Genomic DNA, 27973 nt, shown 5'->3' with positions numbered 1-27973 from the left:
CTGACCAACATCCAGATTTAAACAGCGCTGGGAAGTCCTGCGTCACAGCGCATCTGGAGTCCCAACTGGGAACTGATCCCAGGCAGTGCATCCCTCAGTGGGTGAGACTTCAAAGACTGAAGTTCTGAGTTCCCGCTTATAATCCCAGGAAGGTCACAAACTAGTATCATCATCAATCTGTGACCAAATTGCAGCTCTGGTTTCATTTTAATGCTGTTTATTTTGTCCTGTAAAACTTGGAATATAGTTAAGCCTGGGGCTTGGTTGACCTGGCCCCCTCCAGGGTCTCAACAATCTCAGGATTTCTCCCCCATCTTTGCTGCTGCTGCTGCTGCTGCTAAGTCGCTTCAGTCATGTCCGACTCTCTGCGACCCCATAGATGGCAGCCTACCAGGCTCCCCGTCCCTGGGATTCTCCAGGCAAGAACACTGGAGTGGGTTGCCATTTCCTTCTCCAATGCATGAAAGTGAAAAGTGAAAGTGAAGTCGCTCAGTCGTGTCCGACTCTTATCGACCCCATGGACGGCACCCTACCAGACTCCTCTGCCCATGGGATTTTCCAGGCAAGAGCACTGGAGTGGGTGCCATCGCCTTCTCTGCCGTCTTATCTAAGGTGCTGCAAGTCTTGCACTCACAGCAGGCAGTCACTCCCAGTCAGGGCAGCATCCAGGCAGGTTAGAAGCAAGGTCAGAGGCCTGCTCTGCTTTGCCTCTGAAGCCTAAACAAGACTAGTCATTTAATTTCCCTAACAGAGACTAATCCTTTGTTGGTTGCATTATTTGTAAATATTTTCTCCCATTCTGTGGATTGTCTTTTCACTGTTTATGATTTCTTTTGCTGTGCAAAAGCTTTTGGAATATTACTCGTCAATTAAAAAGAATAAAACAATACCGTTTGCAGCAACATGGATGGACCTAGAGATTGTCATATTAAGTTAAATAAATCAGACCTAGAAAGACAAATATCATATGATATTGCTTATATGGATAATATAAAAAAATTGACACAAATGAATTTATTTACAAAACAGAAACAGACTCACAGACGTAGAGAATGAATTTATGGTTACCAGAGGGGGAAGAGTGAGGGTGAGGGATAGATTGAGAGTTTGGATTTGGAATTGACATGTGCATACTGCTATATTTAAAATAGAAAAACAACAAATATAGCACAGGAATCTCCACTAAATACTCTATAATAACCTAAATGGGAAAAGAACTTGAAAAGTAATAGATACATGTGTATGTATACCTTAACTGCTTTAGTTTACACCCGAAACTAACACAACATTGTTAATCAACTATGCTCCTGTATAAAATAAATGTTTTTTAAAAAAGGATAATGAGAAAAAGGAGTTAAAAGTGATGGTCATAAGGATGCTCATTAGTCTTGGGAGAGAATGGATGAACATGAGAGAACTTCTACAAAGAGTTAGAAAATATAAGTTCCAAAGAGAAGTCACAGAGCTGAAGACGACTATAATCGAACTGAAAAAAATACACTGGAAGGTTTCAAGAGCAGATTAGATGAAGTGAAAAAAAAAAAAAAAAAAAAAAGGATCGAAGAGGGCAGTGGAACTTACCCAAACAGAGCAGCAAAAAGAAAAAAAAGAAATTTTAAAAAGGGAAGATAGTTTAACAGACCTATGGGACAAAATCAAACAGAACAATTGCATTATAGGAATCTCAGAAAGAGAAAACAGAAAAAGGGACAAAAAGTTTATGTGAAGAAATAATGGCTGAAAACGTTCTTACCCTGGAAGCAGACATCCAGATCCAAGACGCCCAGAGAGTTCCCAATAAGATGAATTCAGAGATTCACACCAAGACACATAATTAAAATATCAACACTTAAAGAGAGAATCTTAAAAGTAGCAAGAGAAAAACAACTTGTTACATGCTAGGAAAACTGTGTAAGACCATCAGCAGTCTTTTTAGTGAGAACTCTGTAAGACAGAAGGGAGAAATGTGCTAAAAGCAAAAGAAAATTCCACCAAGGAAACTCTATCTGGCAAGGTTACCGTTCAGATATGAAAAAAGGGGTTTTCCAGACAAGCAAAAAGTTAAAGTTCACCACTACTAACCAGTCTTATGGACTTCCCTGGTGGCTCAGACGGTAAAGCGTCTGCCTGCAATGCGGGAGACCTGGGTTCAATCCCTGGGCCGGGAAGATCTCCTGGAGAAGGAAATGGCAACCCACTCCAGGATTCTTGACTGGAAAATCCCATGGATGGAGGAGCCTGGTAGGCTACATACAGTTCATGGGGTCGCAAAGAGTCGGACATGACTGAGTAACTTCACTCAACCAGTCTTATAAGAAATGTTGAAAGAACTTTAAGGTGAAAGAAAAAGCACTAATTAATCTAATAAGAAAGCATATGGATATAAAAATCTCACTGGTAAAGGAAAATATATAGTAAAGTTACTGAACAAATCACTCATAAAGCTAGTATGATGGTTAAAAGACAAAAATAGTAAAAAAAAAACACAAAACAAAACAACTATAATTTCAATAAAATGTACAATTTGACATCAAAAACATAAAATGCTGAGTGAGTAGAATTATAGTTTTAGAATGTGTCCAGACTTAGTATCAACTTAAAATAGACTGCTAAATATATAGGTTGTTATATGTAGACCTTAGATCCCCTGGAGGAGGAAATGAAAACCCATTCCAATATTCTTGCCTGAAAAATTCCATGGACAGAGGGGCCTAGAGAGCTACAGTCCATAGAGTTGCAAAGAGTCGGACATGACTGCATGACTGAGCATGCGTGCAATGTAACCACAAAACAGAATCTTACAGTAGGTACAGAAAAGATGAGGATGGAATCTGTACATAGCACTAAAAAAATTGTCAAACCACATGGAAGAGAGCAAGAGAAGAAGAAAGGAATGCAAAATAGCCAAAAATAATTTTACAATGGCAGTAATACATACATGCCTGTAATTACCTTAAATGCAAATGACCTAAATTCTCCAATCAAAAGACATAAACTTTGAATATATAAAAATATAACACCCATCTATATGGTGTCTGCTGCTGCTGCTGCTGCTAAGTCGCGTCAGTCGTGACCGACCTTGTGTGACCCCATAGATGGCAGCCCAACAGGCTCCCCCGTTCCTGGGATTCTCCAGGCAAGAACACTGGAGTGGGTTGCTACAAGAGGTTTACTTCAAATGTAAGGCCACAAAGAGACTGAAACTGATAAGAATGTAAATTGGTGCAGTCACTATGAAAAACAGTTTAGAGGTTCCTCACAAAACTAAATGCAGAACTTCCGTATAATCCAGGCTTCCCAGGTGGCACTAGTTGTAAGACCCTGCCTGCCAATGCAGGAGACATAAGAGATACAGTTCCATCCCTGGGTCAGGAAGATCCAGAGTCGGACTCAGCTAAAGCGACTTAGCATGTGTGGCCGGTGTAATCCAACAATTACACTCTGGGTATTTATCCAAAGAAAAGGAAAACGCTGGTCTGCGCGTGCACCCCTGTGTTCCCTGCAGCATTATTCATAAGAGCCAAACTATGGAAACAGCCTGGACGGCCACTAATGGATGTGTGAATAATGAAGATATGTATCTATACATACACACAAGGAAATACAACCCAGCCATATTTTAGAATGAAATTTTGCCTTTGGAGACAACACGGATGGACCTTGAGTGTGAACATATGCTAAGTGAAATTAATCAGCCAGAGAAATACGAATATACATATATGTAGAATCTAACAATTGAAACGAACAAACAAAACACAACCAAAGCAAACTCTATATGAATATAGACAGTAGAACGATGGTTGCTAGAGGGGAGAGAGGTTGGGCAAAATGGGTGAAGGGGATCAAGAGGTACAAGCTTCCAGTTGTAAAATAAATGTCATGGGGATATAATGTACAGCATGTATAACAGTTTGTATTGTACATTTTGTAGCTGTGTATGGTGACATAGAATAATGAGACTTATTGTGATGATCATTTCTACAGTATTGTTGTTGTTTAGTCGCTCAGTTATGTCCAACTCTTTGTGACCCATTGACTGCAGCACGCCAGGCTTCCCTGTCCTTCACCATTTCCCAGAGCTTGCTCAAACTCAGGTTCATCAAGGCAGTGATGTCATCCAACCATTTCTTCCTCTGACGTCCCCTTTTCCTTCTGCCTTCAATCTTCCCCAGCATCCAAATCTACAGTGTATACAGATATTGAATATTATGTTGTACGCTTGAAACTAAAATATTGTTATATGTCAGTCAGTCAGTCAGTTCAGTCGCTCAGTCCTGTCCGACTCTTTGTGACCACAAATCACAGCACGCCAGGCCTCCCTGTCCATCACCAACTCCCGGAGTTCACTCAGACTCACGTCCACTGAGTCAGTGATGCCATCCAGCCATCTCATCCTCTGTCATCCCCTTCTCCTCCTGCCCCCAATCCCTCCCAGCATCAGAGTCTTTTCCATATGAGTCAACTCTTCGCATGAGGTGGCCAAAGTACTGGAGTTTCAGCTTTAGCATCATTCCTTCCAAAGAAATCCCAGGGCTGATCTCCTTCAGAATGGACTGGTTGGATCTCCTTGCAGTCCAACGGACTCTCAAGAGACTTCTCCAACACCACAGTTCAAAAGCATCAATTCTTCGGCGCTCAGCCTTCTTCACAGTCCAACTCTCACATCCATACATGACCACTGGAAAAACCATAGCCTTGATTAGATGGACCTTTGTTGGCAAAGTAATGTCTCTTCTTTTCAATATGCTATCTAGGGTGGTCATAACTTTCCTTCCAAGGAGTAAGCATCTTTTAATTTCATGGCTGCAGTCACCATCTGCAGTGATTTTGGAGCCCAAAAAATAAAGTCTGACACTGTTTCCACTGTTTCCCCATCTATTTCCTATGAAGTGATGGGACCAGATGCCATGATCTTCGTTTTCTGAATGTTGAGCTTTAAGCCAACTTTTTCACTCTCCTCTTTCACTTTCATCAAGAGGCTTTTGAGTTCTTCTTCACTTTCTGCCATAAGGGTGGTGTCATCTGCATATCTGAGGTTATGGATATTTCTCCCGGCAATCTTGATTCCAGCTTGTGCTTCTTCCAGCCCAGCGTTTCTCATGATGTACTCTGCATATAAGTTAAATAAGCAAGGTGACAATATGTCACTATACCTTAATTTTACAAAAGGAAATTTAAACATAACACTTAAACATTTTGCCAATTGGTCAAAATTGTCTACTGACACATTACCGGTATAATGAGAAAATCATCACATTTAAACTTCCCTTTACTTCTCCTCTCAAACCTCTCCCAAATTTAAAATTATATCTTATGATTTTTGAAACTACTTTCAAGGTTTCCTACTAATTCAGTCAAACACTAATCTAGATGTTGCTGCAAAGGTATTTTATAGATATGATGAAGTACATCATTGGCTGATTTTAAGTAAGGTAGATTATCTGTATCTGGGCAGGCCTGATACTGTCAGATGACAAGCCTTTATTAATACAAAAGATCTGGGGCTTCTCTGAATAAGAAATGCAGAATGTGAATAGTACATTCATCCTGTGCCCAGGAATTTCAGCCTACCCTTCCTGATGGCCTGCTCTATAGATTTAGGACTTGCCTAACCACTGCTCACAATTATGTAAGCTAATTCTTTACAATAGCTTCCCTAGTGGCTCAGATGGTAAAGCATCTGCCTGCAATGCAGGAAACCCGGGTTTGATCCCTGGGTCAGGAAGATCCCCTGGAGAAGGAAATGGCAACCCACTCTAGTACTCTTGCCTGGAAAATTCCATGCATGGAGGAGCATGGTAGGCTACAGTCCATGGGGTCACAAAGAGTCGGACATGACTGAGCGACTTAACTTTCTTTACAATAAATCTCTTAAAAAAAAAAAAATATATATATATATATATTTATATTTATATATAGGCTTCCCAGGTGGCACAGTAGTAAAGAATCCACTTGCCCATGCAGGAGACACAAGAGATGTGGGTTCAATCCCTGGGTCAGGAAGGTCCCCTGGAGAAGGAAGTGACAACCCACTCCAGGATTCTTGCCTGGAGAATCCCATGGACAGAGAAGCCTTATGGGCTACATTCCCTGGGGTTGCAAAGAGTCAGACATGACTGAGCAGAGCACACACACACATATATATGTATATATATCTTATATATATAAGGGGGCTTCCCTGGTGGCTCAGTGGTAAAAGAATCTGCCTGCAATGCAAGAGACCTGGGTTCAATCCCTGGGTTGGGAAGATCCCCTGGAGAAGGAAATGGCAACCCACCCCAGTATACTTGCCTGGAGAATTCCATGGATTCCAAAATTTAAGATATATATATCTTACCAGATCTGCTTCTCTAGTTGAACATCAACTGATAAAGATTGTCTAAAAATGTAGAATTGGGCAAGTGGAGGTTAGAACACTGGGGACTTTGATAGGAAAAGCCTGGATAGCCTTCAATAGACTGTCAGTAGAATTATGGATGCTAATGATTCTGCTAATAAGAACTCAGAGGGAAATGAAGAACAGAGAGAAATCCCAAGTCACTTTGGAGGCTCAATGTGAACGTTAAAGTTGCTGCTACTGAGGGCTCAGAAGGAAATGATCATGTTATGGGAAACTAGGGGAGAGGAGATCTTTGTTCTGCAGTGGCAGAAAGTTCAGTGGAATTGTGTCTTACAGTTATGTGGAAAGCAGAATGTTTTAACTATGACCTTGAGCTGAGGAGATTTCCAAGCAGAGCTGAAAGTGCAACCTGGTTACTATTTGCTGCTTATAAATTGAGGGAAAAACTGGTAAACAAACAAACAAAAAAAGGAAACAAGACTAGATGATTTGGAGAATTCTAAATTCATTCCAATTTTGAAAGATACTCAAATTAACAAGGTTCACCATCAGGAAAACATGCTCTCGAAGAAAAGCTGAAAATGTAACTGGACCATCTTTTGCTCATACATCAAAAAGATGAAAAAAGAGAGCTCAGTCACAAAGAGGTTTTCTGAAGAGATAAAAAAAAAATATGTGAACCTTTTAGTCATCTTGGTTATGAGATTTTCCATAAAATCTGTGTGGAAAGATGTGTGGAGAAGTTTCTTATTTAATGGAGTGAATCTCCATAACCTATATGAGAGAATTGCCAGATTCTTGAGGATTTTATAACAGGAGAACACTGTCCGCTTGCGCTAAAGAGGAACACAGACAGTAAGGAATGAAAGAAGGCTGCTGGACACCCAGATGTTTATAGGCAGGAGAGGCTGATCAAGCTATTCAGCTACAACTCCATGCTACCCTTCATGAAAAAGGAAAGATGGTTCAGAGGCTGGAGCTGCAAACCGCAGAGGATTATTTCCAGCCCTTGAATCTAATGGAGTTTATCCAGCTGGATTTCAAAACCACCGTGATTTTTTTCTTTCCTTTTTCTCCCTTTGAAATGAAAACGTCTTAACTTATGCTTATCAATTCCTCTCTACCTGTGGACCTCTGAAACTTAAGAACAAGTTGTCTGCCCCCAAAATACAAAGGTTAAAGGAGCAGACAACGTGTTCTTAAGTTGAGAGGAATTGTTGGGTAGAGAGGAATTGTTAGAGGAATTGTTCCCCAAGGTAGATTATACAGAGAGCTTCATCTCTAACCAAATTTAGATGATTTAGGAACGTTAGAGCTGAGGGGATTTTTGGAATGATTTGATGCTTGCAGTGATAGAGGATTTCGGGGACATTGGGACAAGGTGGATGAAGTCAGCGCATGAGACAGACAGAAATCTTCCGCCTTCAGCTCTACCTCAGCTCAGTTGCTTCAGTCATGTCTGACTTTGCGAACTTATGGACTGTAGCCCACCAGGCTCTGCTGACCATAGCAGTTTTCCAGGCAAGAATACTGGAGTGGGTTGCTATGCCTTCCTCCAGGGGATCTTCCCAACCCAGGGAATGAACCACATCTCTTATGTCTCCTGCACTGGCAGATGGGTTCTTTACCACTAGCACCACCTGGGAAGCCCAATGATACCAGGAAATAAATTGAGCCGGGAGATTGGACATGTGTTAAATATGTAAGTTTTTCCTTTTAATGATTAGCTAGTATGCAGCCTTGTTCCATAAAGAATTCAGATTAAACCTGTTGTTGTTGTTCAGTCTCTAGACCGTGTCTGACTCTTTGTGACCCCTTGGACTGCCGCACGCCAGGCTTCCCTGTCTTTCATGATCTCCAAGAATTTGTTCAGACTCATGTCCATTGAGTTAGTGATGCCATCCAAACATCTCATCCTCTGTCATCCCCTTCTCCTCCTGCCTTCAGTCTTTCCCGGCATCAGGGTCTTTTCCAAAGAGTTGGCCCTTTGCATCAGGTGGCCAAACTATTGGAGCTTCAGCTTCAGCATCAGCCCTTCCGATGAACATTCAGGGTTGATTTCTTTTAGGATTGACTGGTTTGATCTCCTTGCTGTCCAAGGGACTCTAAAGAGTCTTCTCCACACTACAATTAATCTTAACTTTTCTATAATCAGTCAACAGGTCTCTCAGGCTGGAATTGAGAAATCTAAATTAGTTTGGTGAGTGATCTCCAAAAAGCTGGAGAATTGTTTAGTTCTAAAAGACAGCATTTATTGTTTAAAAATCTAGTACCAAATAATTTTCCAGGTGAATACCATTTGGTGTTGGATACTCACTTGCAAAATGCATCAGAGAAGATGTTCCTTGATTTGGAGTTCATGTTTTGCTTTATGAAATAGTATGATATTATTAGCTTTGTCTCTAGAATTTAGAGAAAATCCTAACCACCTAAAAGGGAAGGTAAATCTTCTGGGTCTTTTGAGAGTATTTTTTGCTTGCAGGCTGACATAATTGTTGAGTAAAGGTATAGAGCTAAGCCTGTTGTAATCAACTGCCAATTGTTGTAATTTTTTTGCTAAGCAGTTGAGATAATCTGGGACAATAATACTTAAAATATTGAGTTTCATGATTAACTCCAAATTTCCCCTCAGTATACTTTTTAAAACTCATATTACTGGGAAATAACCTAGAGATTGGTTGAACTTCTCTCAACCCTTAAGGATATGTATACATACAGGAAAATTAAAAAAATAAATAAAAGGAAATACATGGCAAGAAATACAAGACACTTGGCGTAATTTGAATTTAACAGTTTAGCAGTACTTATTTGTGATTTTATGCTTCCTATTAAGATATAACTTTCATTATAGGACACTCTTCCAAACCAAGAGAAAAGGAATCTCTTTTCAATTATGTAAGGTGAGCCCAGTAAAAACTGCCACCGTGCTCTTCTGCTTGAAGACCTTTTTGTGCTATTGTATTTCTCTCAAAGTAAGAGCATTTTGACTAAGGTGAGAAGGACATCTGTCTTTAGCCCGTCAGAGTACAGTCATGTGAATGGATTTAATCTGGCTATCCCAAGACTTAGACCTTCAGAGAAAAATGAAAGGCATATTTTTAAAACAGAGTACTTAAAATTAATCACAAGACTCTCATCATTTATGAGAAAATGTTTGCTTTCCTTCCAGCATACAGAAACACACACACAAACACACACATAGGCTTTTTTTTCCCTTTCCAGCTGTTTTGTTTGTGATTTAAATATTTTTTAATCTTGCTCTTTTTCTAGTATGTATTCTAGCAAATTCGTCTTGTATATGAGAAGCCCTAATCTTTATATGCTTATTTTATAATCAGTAGTTGTATTTGGCCCTCCTAAATTATAATAATTTTAATCTTCTCTTGAGTTTCATAAGTATACAATTGTACCACCTGAAAATGATATGAAATTTTTGCAATTCTACTTTTATTGTGTACAATTCAACTTAAGATATCTTTTTCTTGACTTTTGCATTAGCTGGAATATTTATGACATTAGATAGTAATGTCAATGATGGACATTATAATTTTCTCACTCATTTTAATGTTATTATGTCATGTTGATACTTATTTGAAGTTGTATCCTTCTCTTCCTATTTATTAGATGTCTTTATGAAGAGATTGTTTTTCAGCTTTGTTAAATATCTTTTGATATCTATGGAGACAGTTTAAAACTTATTTGACCCGTTACATTCCCAGCTTAAATCTTTGTTCCTCATTATGTGTTATTATTTAATTATGCTTTTGGATTTTTCATACTATTATTATTTTAGGATTTTTAGATGTAAAATTCTTTTAATCTTTGTTGTTTAATGACAAAGATGCTTTTTAAAAATGCAGATATATCATTAAGCTTTTCTTAAACAGTTTATTATAGGTTTTAACATACTTTTTTTTAACATAGGCTTTTAGAATAAAGAAAATGACCCTCATAAAAAATTCTCATAATTTTATAAAAATTATTAACCAAAGTTATTTGTGTTTTATTTAGCTATATGACTTATTTGTGTACAGTAATATGTTCTGTATTTTTGTCAAAATTCCATGAAGACTGAAAAAGGGAAAGGTCTTTTAGGTTTCTTTATCCAATAGTTCTGCTTCTGTTAGGTCCATATTTCTGTCCTTTATTGTGCCCATCTTTGCATGAAATGGTCCCTTCAGTTCAGTTCAGTTCAGTTCAGTCGCTCAGTCATGTCCGACTCTTTGCGACCCCATGAATCGCAGCACGCCAGGCCTCCCTGTCCATCACCAACTCCCGGAGTTCACCAGACTCATGTCTATCGAGTCAGTGATACCATCCAGCCATCTCATCCTCTGTTGTCCCCTTCTCCTCCTGCCCCCAATCCCTCCCAGCATCAGAGTCTTTTCAATGAGTCAACTCTTCGCATGAGGTGGCCAAAGTACTGGAGTTTCAGCTTTAGCATCATTCCTTCCAAAGAAATCCCAGGGCTGATCTCCTTCACAATGGACTGGTTGGATCTCCTTGCAGTCCAAGGAACTCTCAAGAGTCTTCTCCAACACCACAGTTCAAAAGCATCAATTCTTCGGCGCTCAGCCTTCTTCACAGTCCAACTCTCACATCCATACATGACCACTGGAAAAACCATAGCCTTGACCAGACGGACCTTTGTTGGCAAAGGAATGTCTCTGCTTTTGAATATGCTATCTAGGTTGGACATAACTTTCCTTCCAAGGAGTAAGTGTCTTTTAATTTCATGGCTGCAGTCACCATCTGCAGTGATTTTGGAGCCCAAAAAAATAAAGTCTGACACTGTTTCCACTGTTTCCCCATCTATTTCCCATGAAGTGATGGGGCCAGATGCCATGGTCTTCATTTTCTGAATGTTGAGCTTTAAGCCAACTTTTTCACTCTCCTCTTTCACTTTCATCAAGAGGCTTTTTAGTTCCTCTTCACTTTCTGCCATAAGGGTGGTGTCATCTGCATATCTGAGGTTATTGATATTTCTCCCGGAAATCTTGATTCCAGCTTTGCTTCTTCCAGCCCAGTGTTGCTCATGATGTACTCTGCATATAAGTTAAATAAACAGGGTGACAATATACAGCATTGACGTATTCCTTTTCCTATTTGGAACCAGTCTGTTCTTCCATGTCCAGTTCTAACTGTTGCTTCCTGACCTGCATATAGTTTCTCAAGAGGCAGGTCAGGTGGTCTGGTATTCCCATCTCTTTCAGAATTTTCCACAGTTTATTGTGATCCACACAGTCAAAGGCTTTGGCATAGTCAATAAAGCAGAAATATATGTTTTTCTGGAACTCTCTTGCTTTTTTGATGTTCCAGTGGATGTTGGCAATTTGATCTCTGGTTCCTCTGCCTTTTCTAAAACCAGCTTGAACATCTGGAAGTTCATGATTCACATATTGCTGAAGCCTGGCTTGGAGAATTTTGAGCATTACTTTCCTAGCATGTGAGATGAGTGCAATTGTGCAGTAGTTTGAGCAGTCTTTGGCATTGCCTTTTCTTGGGATTGGAATGAAAACTGACCTTTTCCAGTCCTGTGGCCACCGCTGAGTTTTCCAAGTTTGCTGGCATATTGAGTGCAGCACTTTCACAGCATTATCTTTCAGGATTTGAAATAGCTCAACTGGAATTCCATTACCTCCACTAGCTTTGTTCATAGTAATGCTTTCTAAGGCCCACTTGACTTCACATTGCAGGATGTCTGGCTCTAGGTGAGTGATCACACCATCGTGATTATCTTGTTCGTGAAGATCTTTTTTGTTTAGTTCTTCTGTGTATTCTTGCCACCTCTTCTTAATAGCTTCTGCTTCTGTTAGGTCCATACCATTTCTGTACTTTATTGAGCCCATCTTTGCATGAAATATTCCCTTGGTGTCTCTAATTTTCTTGAAGAGATGTCTAGTCTTTCCCATTCTGTTGTTTTCCTCTATTTCTTTGCATTGATTGCTGAGGAAGGCTTTCTTATCTCTCCTTGCTATTCTTTGGAACTCTCCATTCAAATGGGTATGTCTTTCCTTTTCTCCTTTCCTTTTCATTTCCTGTCTTTTCACAGCTTTGTGTAAGGCCTCCTCAGACAGCCATTTTGCTTTTTGCGTTTCTTTTTCTTAGGGATGGTCTTGATCCCTGTCTCCTGTACAATGTCATGAACCTCTGTCCATAGTTCATCAGGCACTCTATCTATCCGATCTAGTCCCTTAAATCTATTTCTCACTTCCACTGTATAATCATAAGGGATTTGATTTAAGTCATACCTGAATGGTCTAGTGGTTTTCCCTACTTTCTTCAATTTAAGTCTGAATTTGGCAATAAGGAGAAATGTTCCCTTGGTATCTCTAATTTTCTCGAAGAGATCTTTAGTCTTTCCATTCTATTGTTTTCCTCTATATCTTTGCCTTGTTCACTTAAGAAAGCTTTCTTATCTCTCCTTGCTATTCTTTGAAACTCTATATTCAGATGGGTATGTCTTTCCTTCTCTCCTTTGCCTTTTGCTCCTCTTCTTTTCTCAGCTATTTGTAAGGCCTCCTCAGAAAACCATTTTGCCTTTTTGCATTTATTTTTCTTGGGGATGGTTTTGATCACTACCTCCTGTACAATGTTATGAACCTCCATCCATAGTTCTTCAGGCACTCTGTCTATCAGATCTACCCCTCGAATCTATTTGTCACTTCCACTGTATAATCGTAAGGGATTTGATTTAGGTCATACCTGAATGGTCTAGTGGTTTTCCTTAACTTTCTTCAAAAACCTAAGACCGTGACATCTAGTCGCATCAGTTCATGGTAAATAGATGGGAAAACAATGGAAACAGTGACAGACCATTTTCTTGAGCTCCAAAATCACTGCAGATGGTGACTGCAGCCATGAAATTAAAAGATACTGCTTGGAAGCAAAGCTATGACAAACTGAGACAGTGTATTAAAAAGCAAAGACATCATTTTGCTAACAAAGGTCTGGATGGTCAAAGCTATGGTTTTTCCAGTAGTCATGTATGGATGTGAGAGTTGGACCATAATGAAGGCTGAGTGCCAAAGAATTAATGCTTTTGAACTATGGTACTGTAAAACACTCTTGAGAGTCCTTTCGACTGCAAGGAGATCAAACCATTCAATCATAATGGAAATCAACTCTGAGTATACACTGGAAGGACTGATGCTGAAGCTCCAATACTTTGGCCACTTGATGCGAAGAGCAAAGTCATTGGAAAAGACCCTCAAACTGAGAAAGATTGAGGGCAGGAGGAGAAGGGGGCAATAGAGGATGCGAAGGTTGGATGGTATCACTGACTCAATGGACATGAGTTAGAATAAACTCCAGGAGACAGTAAAGGACAGGGAAGACTGGTGTGCTACATTCCATGGGGTTCCGAAGGGTCATACATGATTGAGTGACTGAACAACAATCCAGTACTTGCGAATGTGTTTAATTTGCTTATAAGTCTAAAAATTAACAACAGCATAGAAATAAAAATAAATTTTAGCATATTTATGAATTCTGTATACTTATTCCACTGAAGAAGTGAATTTTGCAATAACTTTACTTTGATTATTCAACAATCAAATGACTACAATCCTCTAATTTTCTATTTTGTATTAGAAATTTGGTTGGATTTATAAAGATATGTATGTATTAATGACACAATGTTCCCACATTTAATCTTTGAATAATATAGCAAAAATGTTCTGGAGAAATTTATAACATGCATCATTGTCATGAAATGAGAGGACTTAAAAGTAGTAATACTTGCTACATTAAAAAAAATTAAATTAATATTGCTGCACTTTAATAATGTTTTAATTAATTCATGTCCTTCTTTTAGATTATTTACTCTGAGTGAAGTGTTATGAACATTTTTGCTCTCCTTTAAGTTAAATAATGTTGGTATTTAATTATAATACAAGAGATCTATGTTCCTTGAATTTATTTTTGCTGATTATATCATCCAAGGGCATATTATTTAACTGCCTTCTTAACCATTTTGCCCTGCGGCTTTGATTCTTAAATGTTTTGCTTCTTCATCAGTGATCTTTAAGATTTCATATATCAGCTTAAGATAAATTGAATGTAGGAAAGTTTCATTAATTTCAGAATGGGAATGCTTTAAATTCACTTTCCCTTGTTCACGACATGTAATTTTTTATACTGATAGATTGATATTCTTTTAAATTTACTAATTAATAGAGAAAGCTTAGATAAAAGCAGCAAGATAAAAAAGTATGACATTCATCTAATTCAAATAAAAGAAAATGAATGCAACATAAAAGTATAAAGTGCTTTAACAGTGGCCTTATATTAAAAGTACAACATTTAGAAATTGGTCATTTTCTCTGGGTTATAGATAATCTGACCACCAGTTTGAACTCACATGTGATCAGACTATTTTTACCCATAGTTTTAAGTGTACTGTGCACTGTGCTCAGTCGTGTCCGACTCTTTGCGATCCCGTGGATGTAGCTTGCCAGGCTCCTCTGTCCATGAGATTCTCCAGGCAAGAGTATTGAAGCAGGTTGCCATTTCCTACTCCAGGGGATCTTCCCAACACAGAGAGCAAACCCTAGGCCCTTGTGTCTCCTGCACTGGCAGGAGAATTGTTTACCACTGAGCTACCTGGGAAGGCCCATAGTTGCAAATACTTCTTAATAATTGACTTCCACAATGAGGTCTTCTATTCTGGTTTAATAAGTGAGGGTCAGTTGTAAAGTCCCTTGATACACTTAGGATTGATCCTAAACTTAATGATTTACATATGAGCCCTTTTCAAATATTGAGTCTGTGCTGGAATTTGTGTTGAGGACTGGCCTGTTAGGAAAAAGTTAGCACTTTCAAAAATCCTAGAACCTCCAGTTTTTCATTATTCAATCCAAAACTTACTTTGTGCGCAACACACCTGAGATTGTGTCCCTCAGTCATTTTTGGTGTTAAAATATCTTTTAATAATCCTAGAAAGGGAACAGTTGTGATAATAGATGGTTTTTCTTTTTTTGTCACCCCTGTTTTATAATGAATCCTCATCCCAATTCCCAAGATGGGTAGTAAGAATAGTACTAAAGACTTAACCATCGGACAGTAGCATTCATCTCCAGTGCTAGTAAAGTGAAAGTGAAGTCGTTCAGTCGTGTCCAACTCTTTGCGACCCCATGGACTATAGCCTACCAGGCTCCTCTCTCCATGGGATTCTCTAGGTGAGAATACTGGAGTGGGTTGCCATTTCCTTCTCCAGGGGATCTTCCCAACTCAGGGATTGCACCCGAGTCTCCCGCATTGCAGGCAGATGCTTTAACCTCTGAGCCACCAGGGAAGCCCATGCTAGTAAGGTCATGCTTAAAACTTTGCATGCTAGACTTCAGCATTGTGTGAACCAGAAACTTCCAGATGTCCAAGCTGGCTTTAGAAAAGGAAGAGAAACCAGAGATCAAATTGCCAACATCTACTGGATCATAGAGAAAGAAAGGGAATTGCAGAAAAACATCTACCTCTGTTTCATCAAGTACACTAAAGCCTTTGACTGTGTGGATCATGACAAACTTGGAAAGCTCTTAGAGAGTTGGGAACACCAGACCATCCTACCTGATCTTACCTGTCTCCTGAGAAACCTGTATGCATGTCAAGAAGCAACAGTTAGAACCCTGTATGGAACAACTGATTGGTTCAAGATTGAGAAAGGAGTAAGACAGGGTTGTCTGCTGTCATCCCGTTTGTTTAACCTATATGCTGAGTACATCATGAGAAATGCCAGGCTGGATGAGTTACAAGCTGGAATCAAGATAAGCGGGAGAAGTGTAAACAACCTCAGATATGTGGATGATACCATTCTAATGGCAGAAAGCAAAGAGAAACTAAAGAGCCTCTTGATGAGTATGAAAGAGCCAGCTTAAAACTAAATATTAAAAAATCTAAGATCATGGCATCCAGCCCCATTACTGCATGGCAAATAGAAGGGGAAAAAGCGGAAGTAGTGACAGATTTCCTCTTCTTGGGCTCTAAAATCACTGTGGATGGTGAATGCAGCCATGAGATCAGAGGACGATTGCTTCTTGGCAGGAAAGCTATGACAAATCTGAACAGTGTGTTGGTAAGTAGAGACATCACTCTGCCAACAAAGGTCCGTATAGTCAAGGCAATAGGGACCAGTGGTCATGTACAGTTGTGAGAGCTGGACTGTAAAGAAGGCAGAATGCCAAAGAATTGATGCCTTTGAACTGTGGTGCTGGAGAAGACTCCTGAAAGTAACTTGGACAGCAAGGACATCAGACCAGTCAATCTTAAGGGAAATCAATTCTGAATATTCATTGGAAAGACTGATGCTAAAGCTGAAACTCCAGTATTTTAGTCATCTGATGAGAACAGCTGACTCATTGGAAGAGTCCCTGATGCTGGGAAAGATTGAGGGCAGAAAGAGAAAAGGCCATCAGAGGATGAGGTGACTGGTTGGCATCATTGATGTAATGGACATGAACTTGGGCAAACTTTGAGAGATGGTGAGGGGCAGGGAGGCTTTATGTGCTGTAGTCCATGGGGTCGCAAAGACTCGGACATGACTGGGCAACTGAGCAACAACAACAGCATTCTATAACGTAGAGCTGATGACTTAGGCCTGTTTCCTAAAGCTAAGAGTGATCTGCCGCCAAGTGTCCTATTAACTACTTACGCTCTACTTGTTTCTTGGGGGTTGTGGGAGAAGGAAAATCACACATATGGGGTTAGAATTGGAAAATATTAAGAGTAATAATTATTCCTATATACTTTGTATTTCCAGAATTTCCTGTCATGAACACATAATGTTTTTAAACCATTAAATAATGTTAAAATTACCATGGAATCAAAATATTGGGAAAACAAAAATAAGTCTTTAGTATGATCCCACTTATAATTTTTTTAAGTCACTGCACATCTCAAAATACCAGTCTGAGGACCACTGCCTTAAATATTTAGGTTGAGGCTCTGCAGGAGGGAAGCAGAGTCCTCTATAATACAGCGTCCTCTGAGGGAGAGGAATGGAAGGGCATTTGGATTCTCTGAACACTCACCACCTACTCTGAGTATTAAGCATAATGAGCCTCACTTATGTGAGAGGCAGGGGAAAATGAGAGGTGTCTAAGGTTTTCTTCTGTGGACTTTTATCCTGGCTTACATCCTTAGCAAACCAAGAGGGTTATAATCAGCTGATGAACCATGGTTTTGACCTGAGGGATTGTCAGCAGCTCTATAAAAGAAGTTTTTGTGGAAAAAACTAATATCAGAAAAAGGCCTGGGAAGAGCCACAATTGTGAGAAAAATTGTATTGCAGACTATTCATGGATATCTGAAGGATTTTCGAAAGATTGGAAGACTTCAAAGGGAGGCTACCTTTGAACACTTGGAGGTGCCAGCTGTTCCGTGACACGGGAACTGTGTGTCTAAAATAATGCGGCATCTTTGGTTAAAAGGACAGGCTTTAAAGTTCGAATGAAGATTAGATCCTGGCTTCACCGCTTACTCTGAGGCCATGAAATGCTCAGTAACCCTTCTCTCTATGCATACATCCTATGAGTTCACTACTATCAGACTCATAACATAGGCTCAATGAGTCTGATAGTATTGAATTCATAGGATTGTCAGCAAATCACATTTGTGATTTTAGGATTAAATTAGATAATGTCCATAACCTGTGTAGCACACTGCCTGCTATATACTTAGCTCCCAGTGAATAATATTAATTATGCTGTACTTATTTATTAATTAAAAAGCCTTTTATTGACCATTTCCAAGTATCAGGCAGTGACTAGATACTGGTAGATTCAGTAGTTAGCAAACAATTGTGGACCTTGTCTGCCTGTAACTTACAGTCTTGTGAGGGAGATAGATCTGAATAATTGAAGTCATACGATTACACACTTCAGTATGTGTAACGGAGGAAAATACAGGGAACAGTAACTCTGAGATAATATACTGTGGGTGCTTGATCCAGTTTGATGAGAGTCAGGGGAGACTTTGAAAAGAGGCGTGAAGGTGGTGTTTAAGTTAATGAGTTAGTGGAGGGGCAGCATGTGGGAGAAGAACATGCCCGGTACACAGAACACCTTATGCAAAGGTCTGAAGTAGGAGGATTCAAGGTGTGTTTATGAAACAGAAGGAAAGCCCAGGTTCCTAGAGTAGAGATGGAGGAGGAGGCAGTGACCAGAATGTTCAAAATCTTTTAGGACTTATTTAGTACTTGATACTATTTTAAGAGCATCAGGAAACTGCTCAATAGGGGAATGTATGATATAGGAAACCAATGAATAGGAAAATGTATTAAAGATACATAAAAAATACTATTCTGGTTGCTGCTGAGAGGCAAGGTCAAAGGGCCAAGAAGATTACTTAGGAGGCAAAAGTATTTGTATAAAAATAGATGATAGGAATTTCTCTGGTGGTCCAGTGGCTAAGACTCTGAGCTCCCAATGCAGGGGCCTGAGTTCGATCCCTGGTCAGGGAACTAAGATCCCACATGCTGCAACTAAGACTAGCACAGCCAAACAAATTCGTTAAATAAAAAGAAATTTTTAAAAAGTTATAAAGGTAGTTGGCAGTTTTTCAAGGAAGGTAGGAGTGGGTAGTGAGGTGTCAAGGAGGTTTTCTTGTTTCCTAGGTTGTGCCAGTAAAAACAGAAGCTATTTACTGAGGCAGGAAATCTGGGTACTGGGCAGACATTGAGTGCCTGTTTGTTAGCCAAATGGAGTTGTCAATTAGATATCTTGATTTTGCTGTATTTTGTTAACTCTAAGATATATATTTTCATATTTTAATGTGTCTAAAATAGAGCTATATCTTATAATCAATGGTATGCATAGTTAAATTTTCAGTCTTACATCTCTTAGTGGTGATAAACTAATGGGATTATCAACATCTGTATCGTCTTAGAGTCAACAAAACATGAGCTTATTGTTTTTGCTAATAATAGCAACCAGGAAGACTACCACAACATCGACTAGTAACTCATGAGTACTGATGAACACAAAACTTCTGATCAGTATCCAATAGGAACCACTGAACCTTAGAACATCCAAAATAGTGTGAGAGTGACCATAAAGGGCGGTGACTTCAGGATGACTGTCCACTTCTCCACTCACCCATCCAGAAGACAAACAGGATGGGGGAGGAGACAGGAGACCGTCATTATTATCTCAAGAGGACAGAGGCTGTGCCAGCATCTGTTCAATCAAGAGCATGTAATCATAGTAATAACAATGCTGGCCATCGACTCGGTGTTCTTCTAAGGACTTTGTTTATTTCAAGTCATGGCAACACTATAATGTTAACAGTTCTACTATAATGTAAATAGTTTTACTGTTTAGCTGGAAAGAGGTTAGCTAACTTGCTTCAGATCACTCATCTCATAAACGGCAGGTCAGGTCCATACCCCAGTGATGGTCAGTTCCAGACCGCCGCTCAGCCGCAGCTGCTGCCTCTAATGAAGACAAGTGAATGCTTGATGGTCTGGGAGCAACAGAGACTTATGGAAATATTGTGTGGGCTTCTGCCGTAGACCAGACCTAGACACATACACCTGCGATCTTCAGAGTTTTACTACATGTATGTCTTGGGGAAGAAGGAGTAAGGAAGAGATCTTATTCTTTTGAGTTCTGAGAACCATATTATTACACCTAAATTTAATGTGGCAATATTGACTTAGCAGTATATTAAAAGGCAGATACTCCATAAATAACAAGTTAACAATATCAGCAACAAAAATTAAATTCCTGTTTTGTCTTAGGATGACATATGTAATAAAACAAAAAGAAGAGGACATATTTTACAAGCCATCATATGCTTTCTAAAATGAAACATGCTTGCTGCTGTTGCTGCTAAGTCACTTCAGTCGTGTCCGACTGTGTGCGACCCCATAGACGGCAGCCCAATGGCTCCCCCATCCCTGGGATTCTCCAGGCAAGAACACTGGAGTGGGTAGCCATTTCCTTCTCCAATGCATGAAAGTGAAAAGTGAAAGTGAAGTCGCTCAGTCATGTCCGACTCTTAGCGACCCCATGGACTGCAGCCTACCAGGCTCCTCCATCCATGGGATTTTCCAATGGACTGGAGTGGGCTGCCATCGTCTTCTCTGGCCATTTGTGTTACTTGATGGCAAATGGTGGCATTAGCAAGACTCTGAACTAGACACCTTCAACGTGTGCCTGCTTCTATAGCTCTCACGACATCCTATTATCATGGCAAGTTCAACGTTCCACAGACTTCATGTGGTTCTGCTTAGTGTTTAATCAGAATAATCCAGGAAGAGAAAGTGGCAGTTCTGCATCCACCACGGCTTAGAATTTAGCATAGCCATCTTATTTTGCCCAAAATGGACACATTTGGCCTTGATGGAAAATAAGATGTTTTATTAAAACTAATAAGCATAAAGCTATTTTGCTTAAACATCTTGCTTAAGCTAAAGGAGTTAGAAAGGTATCAATCTTAGGGAAGAGAGAAACCTTAGGTGCAATTTGGCCCTTCACACTAAAAAGGCTGCTATTATTGCTAGATTTCCCTACTTTACTTTCTTACTTTATGGTTTCAAAGACAAAAACCTCTGATCTTTTTTTGCTTCCTCATTTTGTGTATGAAGTAAAACTTCAGGGTTATATTTAATTTCACTGTGATTTCTTATAATGTAATTAATGCTGCATCCTTAGCCTCCTTCTCAACTCCAAGAGACCTCTACTGCCTAGGAAGTCCCCGGCTCAACTTCTTGAAGTACAACCTGGGTGAAAAAGTAAAGCAGGGTTGACTCTTTAGCACTACTTTGTAGTACTGGCTTTCTTTCTTCTGTTGACAGATGAGAAAGGGCTTAAAATTACACAGGTGAGATATACCTAATGTCTGTTCACATATCGGAGCACATATAAATGTGGGCTTGATCCCTGGGTCGAGAAGATCCCCTGGAGGAGGGCACGGCAACCCACTCCAGTATTCTTGCCTGGAGAATCCCATGGACAGAGGAGCCTGGTGGGCTGTGGTCCATAGGGTTGTAAAGAGTCAGACATGACTGAGCAACTTAGCCCACAGCTCGCAGGTGAGGTATACCTGATATCTGTTCGCATATCTGAGCACATATAAAGATGTCTGCTTTTTTTGAGTTAGAAGGGAATAATTTTGAACTTTTCCTTTTAAAAAGAGCAGAAAACTCTCTAATGTGTTTATAATTAAAAGATGCAATAGCTTATTATTTCCTGACTCTCTTGTGGTTTTCATTACTGTTGAAGTAATACTGGGTTACATATACTAACACACTCATGTAGTATTTATAGACATGGTGCTATGAATTTTTATATATTTCTTATATCACTTAATCCTAACAATAATGCTAAGAGATCAGTACTGTCACCAGGAGATAAATGTGATTTGTCTAATATTTCAAAGCCTGTTATGATGGTTCAAAGATTAGAACTCATAGATTGACACATACACTATTGATACAATGTTAAAATAGATAACAAGTGAGAACCTGTATCACACAGGGATCCCTACTTAGTGCTGTGTGTGACCTAAATGGGAAGGATATCCAAACAAAGATGGAATATACGCATACATATAATGGAATATGTGTATACATACAGCTGATTCACTTTGCTCTACGGTAGAAACTAACACATTGTAAAGCAACCATACTCCAATAAAAATTAAAAAAAGAAAATGAATTATAACTCAGGTCTGCTTGTATCAATCAGGGTCCAATTAGAAAATAAAACTACATGGCGATTTGAGCAGGAAATGTTTAACGTGAAGAATTATTAACTCTGATGGAGATTAGGGTAACTGAGATAGATTGTGGGCGTGTGCTAAGTTGCTTCAGTCGTGTCCAGCTCTTTGTGACCCCATGGACTGTAGCCCACCAGGCTCCTCTGTCCATGGAATGGGTTGCTGTGCCCTCCTCCAGGGGATCTTCCTGACCCAGGGATCAAACCCACGTCTCTTATGTCTCCTGCATTGGCAGGCAGGTTCTTTACTACTAGTGCCGCCTGGGAAGCCCAAGATTGGCTATTAAGGGCAAAAGGAACCTTAAAGAATTGAGAAAACATAGAGAACAGACTTATGGACATGGGGACGGGGCGGGGGGAAGAAGAGGGTGAGATGTGGAGAGAGTAACATGGAAACATATACATCACCATATGTGAAATAAAATAGTCAACCGATGGGAATTGCTGTATGACTCAGGGAACTCAAGCTGGGGCTCTGTAACAACCTAGCGGGGTGGCTGGGATGGGAGGTGGGGGAGAAGTTCAAGAGGGAGTGGAGATAGGCATACCTATGGCTGAGTCATGTTGATGTTTGACAGAAACCAACACAATATTGTGGAGCAATTATCCTGCAGTTAAAAATAAATGAATTTAATTATAAAGTATTGCGAAGAGGAGTCACACTGTCAGTCTGAGGACAGAGCACTTAAGGAAAGAGCAAATTTTAAACAGTGCCCCTTACTGTATTTCTCCCTGTAACTTGGATCCAGGTCTTCTTGGAGAGGACACAGCTGAGACACAGTAAATAGAGACACTCACGAATGTAGCACGCTAGTGTAGTTCCCAGGGAAGGTACTTACTGGGGTTCTGGGGAAGTTGTTTTCAGGGAAGTGTCTCGGTGTGGAAACCATTCAAGGGAAGGTGGTGCTGCAAGTAACGTGCCCACAAGCTCCCAGTGTGTGTGTCTCAGGAGCCCTGGGAGGTACCAGGCAGCATGGCCCAGAAAACCCTGCACTGTGGGTCACTATTTACTGTAGGAGAAAATCCCCCAGAACCAGGAAGAACCCCTTTATCCACTGGTCCCCTAGATTGCCTTCTATCAAGGATGTTTAAAATTTTGCCAGATGGCAAGGGGGAAATATTCTAGTCTCACAAATAGGACAGTGAAGATGGATTTTGGGTGAGACAATAGATGGGGCTCCCTGTGGTGCTAGTGGTAAAGAACCCATATGTCAATGCAGGAGACCTAAGAGACACGGGTTCAGTCCTGGGTTGAGAAGAGCTCCCGGAGAAGGGCATGGCAACCCACTCCAGTACTCTTGACTGGAGAATCCCACAGACAGAGGGACCTGGCGGACTACAGTCCCTACGTTTGCAAAGAGTTGGACATGGTTGAAGCGACTTAGTGTGTAAAAGATGGGTACCTGGCACAGTATCTACCAACAAATCTACTTTCTTATTCATTTACTCACTATGTTGTACTACCTTATACTTACTGTACTACAAAATATGATATTAAAAAAAAATAAAGGGGAGAAAAAGGAAGGAAGGTAGTTGGGAAAAAAAGAAAAAAAATGTAACAGAATTATAAATGAAGATTTATATTAGTATCTTTTCTTTGAAATGTTTCTAGGTAGAATTGCTTTGAATTAATTGCTCAGTAGACTGTCTCATTGAATTTTAGGACATTGGGTTATCAACCAAAAACTGAAAACACAAACTGAAGGCCTAAGGGCTGTAACCAGTGATTTTTCACTCCACAATTCAAATTATTCATCAATCACAGCTTTCTCATCTACTAGTCATTGCTATTTAGTCTCTAAGTTGTGTCCAACTATTTTTGACCCTATGAACTGCAGTTACCAAGCCTTCCTGTCCTTCACTATCTCCTGAAGTTTGCTCAGACTCATGTCCATTGAGTCAGTGATGGCTATCTAACCATCTCATCCGCTGCCATGCCCTTTCCTCCTGCCCTCAATGTTTCCAAGTGTCAAGGTCTTTTCCAACTAGTCAGCTCTTTGCATCAGGTGGCAAAAGTATTGGAGCTTCAGCTTCAGCATCAGTCCTTCCAATGAACATTCAGGGTTGATTTCCTTTAGTATTGACTGGTTGGATCTCCTTGCAGTTCAGGGGGCTCTCAAGCGTCTTCTCCAGCACCACAACTTGAAAGCTAGTTAATACAGGTCATATTCACTTGACAAACATTTGTTTGCAAATGAGAGCTTCTCCTCAGTTCAGTTCAGTTCAGTTGCTCAGTTGTGACTGACTCTTCGCGACCCCATGGACTGCAGAACACAGGCTTCCCTGTCCATCACCAACTCCTGGAGCTCACTCAAACTCACGTCCATCATGTCAGTGATGCCATCCAACCATCTCATCCTCTGTCGTCCCCTTTTCCTCCCGTCTCCAATCTTTCCCAGCATCAGGTCTTTTCAAATGAGTCAGTTCTTCACATCAGGTGGTCAAAGTATGGCCAAAGCATCTACTCAGATATTCCAAATCCTAATTGCATCAGTTGCAGACTCTAAGATTTAGGCAAGTTATTTAATTTCTTTGGGCCTCAAATTCCTCATGTAAAATGAAGATAATAACAGTATTGACCTTAAAGGTATGCTGTGAAAATTAAATGTGTTAATGTTCAAAAGCACTTGGGGCCATTTCTTGCATATAGTAAGTGTTATATAAATATTTGTATAGGTGATGTTACATTTTCTTAAAGACCATAGCCTAAGAATATTGATTCAGTAGTTCTAGTTTATGGAACTCTATATTTACTCAATATTTTCTCAGATTATTGTTTAATGGCAATTAAAATATGATTATGTTATAGTATATATAATATGAATGCTATTAGTTGGTTATCTTACTTTTTTCACAGCTATTAACAACACTGCTTTAGACTGATAGTGTTTGGGGATGCTACTTGTAAGCCTTTACTCCTTAATTTTTGCTAGGAATTATCTTAAAGACCTGATTTTTGGTAAAGTATTTTTGGCTAAAGAGAACTATGTTGTCTAACTATGTTGCATAACCATTAGCATTCAAATGTTTCAATAGTTTTTAATTTTCATCTCTTAAAAGAAAGGGATATGAAATTTTGCAAAAGGTATAAAATTTAAAAAGAATGTTGTTTTTTTATTCTTTTTACAGAAGACCGTGAAAAATACTCTGATATCATCAAGAAGCACAATGCAATTGAAATGTTATTTACACTCTACCCTCCTCAAGGTGCCCATGTGTCTACTAATTTGAGGCTTAGGTCAACTTGGCTGAGACCCATAGTAAATGGGGAAGAAGGATATAAGTATATAGGTAAGATTCTGAACCTTATTTTTTTTTTTTATATAAATAAGGAAGAGACTTGTACTTTATATAACTCTTATTCATCACTTAGATGATATGGGATGATACACTGGCCTTATAGAATAGTCCCTTTTGTTTTTAAATATTATACTTGCAGTTTAAAAAGTGGCTGTTTTATACTTTGGTGACTCCATTAGAATAGTGGAAATACTGTGTTAATCTATTCACCAGATGATGGATATTTGTTTGTTTTTAATGTGCTCCTACAAGGAATACTGCTATACACATTCATGTACAGGGCTGGGTATAGACATATGTTTGCATTTCTCTTGTCTAAACTTATTTCCAAAGTGGTTATGCCATTTCATATTTCCTATCAGTAGAAATAAGAGAGTGGCTTTTGTTCCATAGCTGTATCACTGCTCACTGTAATCAGTTGTTTTAATTTTAGCCATTCTAAGTGATATGAATTGGTATTCCATTGTGGTTTTAATTTTTTTTCCATGGTAAACATTTTATTTTTCTACCTCAGTTGCTTATGGGGGTAAAAATAAAACGTCATTAGGGAGAAGCACAGATGAACTATTTATGGAGATGAAGAAAATTCACAATGGCTCGAACGTCTGTGAGCTAAGTATACTAGCACAGGTTCACCAAAGCAAAGCAATTCACAGCAGAACAAAACAAACAGGAAAAAAAAAGCCATACAGATTTTGAAAGATAGCACCTATGAAAAAGTCTGCGGGAAAATAAAAGGAAATTAACCAATGACGACATCAAGCATCTTTAATGAGATGAGCCAGACTGCACACGTTGGGCCTAAAGGATGTGTGTGCATGCCTGTTGCTAAGTTGTGTTTGACTCTTTGCGACCCCAGGGGGCCCGCCAGGCTCCTCTGTCCATGGGATTCTCCAGGCAAGAATACTGGAGTGGGTTGCCATTGCCTCCTCCATAATTTGTATTTCTCTAATAGACAGTGATTCAATGTCATGGCCAAGGGGCTTGCATAACCCAATGAAACTATGAGCCATGCCATTCAGGGCCACCTAAGATGGACAGGTCATTGTGGAGAGTTCTGACCAAACATGGTCCATTGGAGGAGGGAATGGCAAATCACTCCAGTATTCTTGCCAACAGAATCCCGTGAATAGTATGATAAGGCAAAAAGATATGACACTCATCATTTAGGAAGATGAGCACCCCAGGCTGGAGTCCAATATACTACTGGGGAGGAGCAGAGGGCAATTACTAATAGCTCCAGAAACAATGAAAAGGCTGGGCCAAAGCGGAAACAGAGCTCATTTGTGGATGTGTCTGGTGGTGAAAGTAAAGTCTGATGCTGTAAAGAACAATATTGCATAGGAACCTGGAACATTCATTGGTCCATGAATCCAGGTAAATTGGCCATGGTCAAGCAGGAGATGGCAAGAGTGAGCATTGACATCTTAGGAAACAGTGAACTAAAATGGAAGGGAATGGGTTTAAAACTCAATATTCAAAACACTAAGATCATGGCATCCAGTCCCATCACTTCATGGCAAATAGGCAAAAAGTGGAAGCAGTGACAGATTTTATTTTCTTGGGCTCCAAAATCACTGCAGACAGTGACTGCAGCCATGAAATTAAAAGACATTTGCTTCTTGGAAGGAAAGCTATGACAAACCTAGATAGTGTATTAAAAAGCAAAGATATCACTTTGCCATCAAAGGCCCATATAGTCAAAACTATGGTTTTCCAACCGTCATGTATGAATGTGAGAGTTTGACTATAAAGAATGCTGAGCACCAAAGAATTATGCCTTCAAATTGTGGTGCTGAAGAAAACCCTTGAGATTCCCTTGGACAGCAAGATCAAATCAGTCAATCATAAAGTAAGTCAACCCTGAATATTCACTGGAAGGACTGATGCCAAAGCTCCAATACTTGGGCCACATGGTGTGAAGAGCTGACTCATTGGAAAAGACCCTGATGCTGGGAAAGATTGAAGGCAGGAGGAGAAGGGCATGACAGAGGACGAGATGGTTGGATGGCATCACTGACTCAATGGACATGAGTTTGATCAAACTCCAAGAGATGATGAAGGACAGGGAAGCCTGGCATGCTGCAGTCCATGGGGTCACAAAGAGTCAGGCATGACTTAGCGACTGAACAACAGCAACAAGTAGACAACGATATACAGCATATTTTCATTTATTTGTCATTTTTGTATCTTCCTTGGTGAAGTGCTTGTTAAAACTTTTTGCCATATTTATATTTTTTGCTATTGGTCGTAATTGTTGCGAGACGTTTCAATATTCTGAATATAAACTCTTTAACATACATATGCTTTGTAATATTTTCTCCCAGTCTGTGACTTGTTTTTTTTCTTTCTCTTTCTCTTTCTTCTGAACAGCTGAGGATTTTAATTTTGATAAAGTCAAGTTATCACAATTATGGCTGATGCTTTTGCTGTCATATCCAAGAAATATTAGTTATACCTTTGGTCAAAAGATTTGCTTCTAGAAACTTTATAGTTTTAAATTTTATATTTCAATGTATGGTTTTTTGAATTATATTTTATACATGACTCAAGGTATCTAACATATTGATATTCAAATGTGCTAGCACTGCTTGTTAAAAAGACTATCCTTCTGTGAATT

The 27973-nt window shown here is 39.5% G+C and overlaps 1 protein-coding gene across 1 annotated transcript in view; it reads left to right on the top strand.

Annotated features, from left to right (window-relative positions):
- The window catches only part of IQCM (IQ motif containing M), a 488337-nt gene that overhangs the window by 383616 nt on the left and 76748 nt on the right, over nucleotides 1–27973 (top strand). Inside the window, exon 12 of the mRNA XM_044930386.2 lies at nucleotides 25183–25344. Within this exon, the coding sequence (XP_044786321.2) occupies nucleotides 25183–25344 (162 nt within the window). The remainder of the gene's footprint in view (nucleotides 1–25182; nucleotides 25345–27973) is intronic.

Source organism: Bubalus bubalis, chromosome 17, assembly GCF_019923935.1.
Source record: "Bubalus bubalis isolate 160015118507 breed Murrah chromosome 17, NDDB_SH_1, whole genome shotgun sequence".
NCBI classification, from domain to species: Eukaryota; Metazoa; Chordata; class Mammalia; order Artiodactyla; family Bovidae; genus Bubalus; species Bubalus bubalis.
The sequence above is the reverse complement of the archived record's forward strand: the minus strand, read 5'-3'. Positions and strand labels throughout refer to the sequence as shown.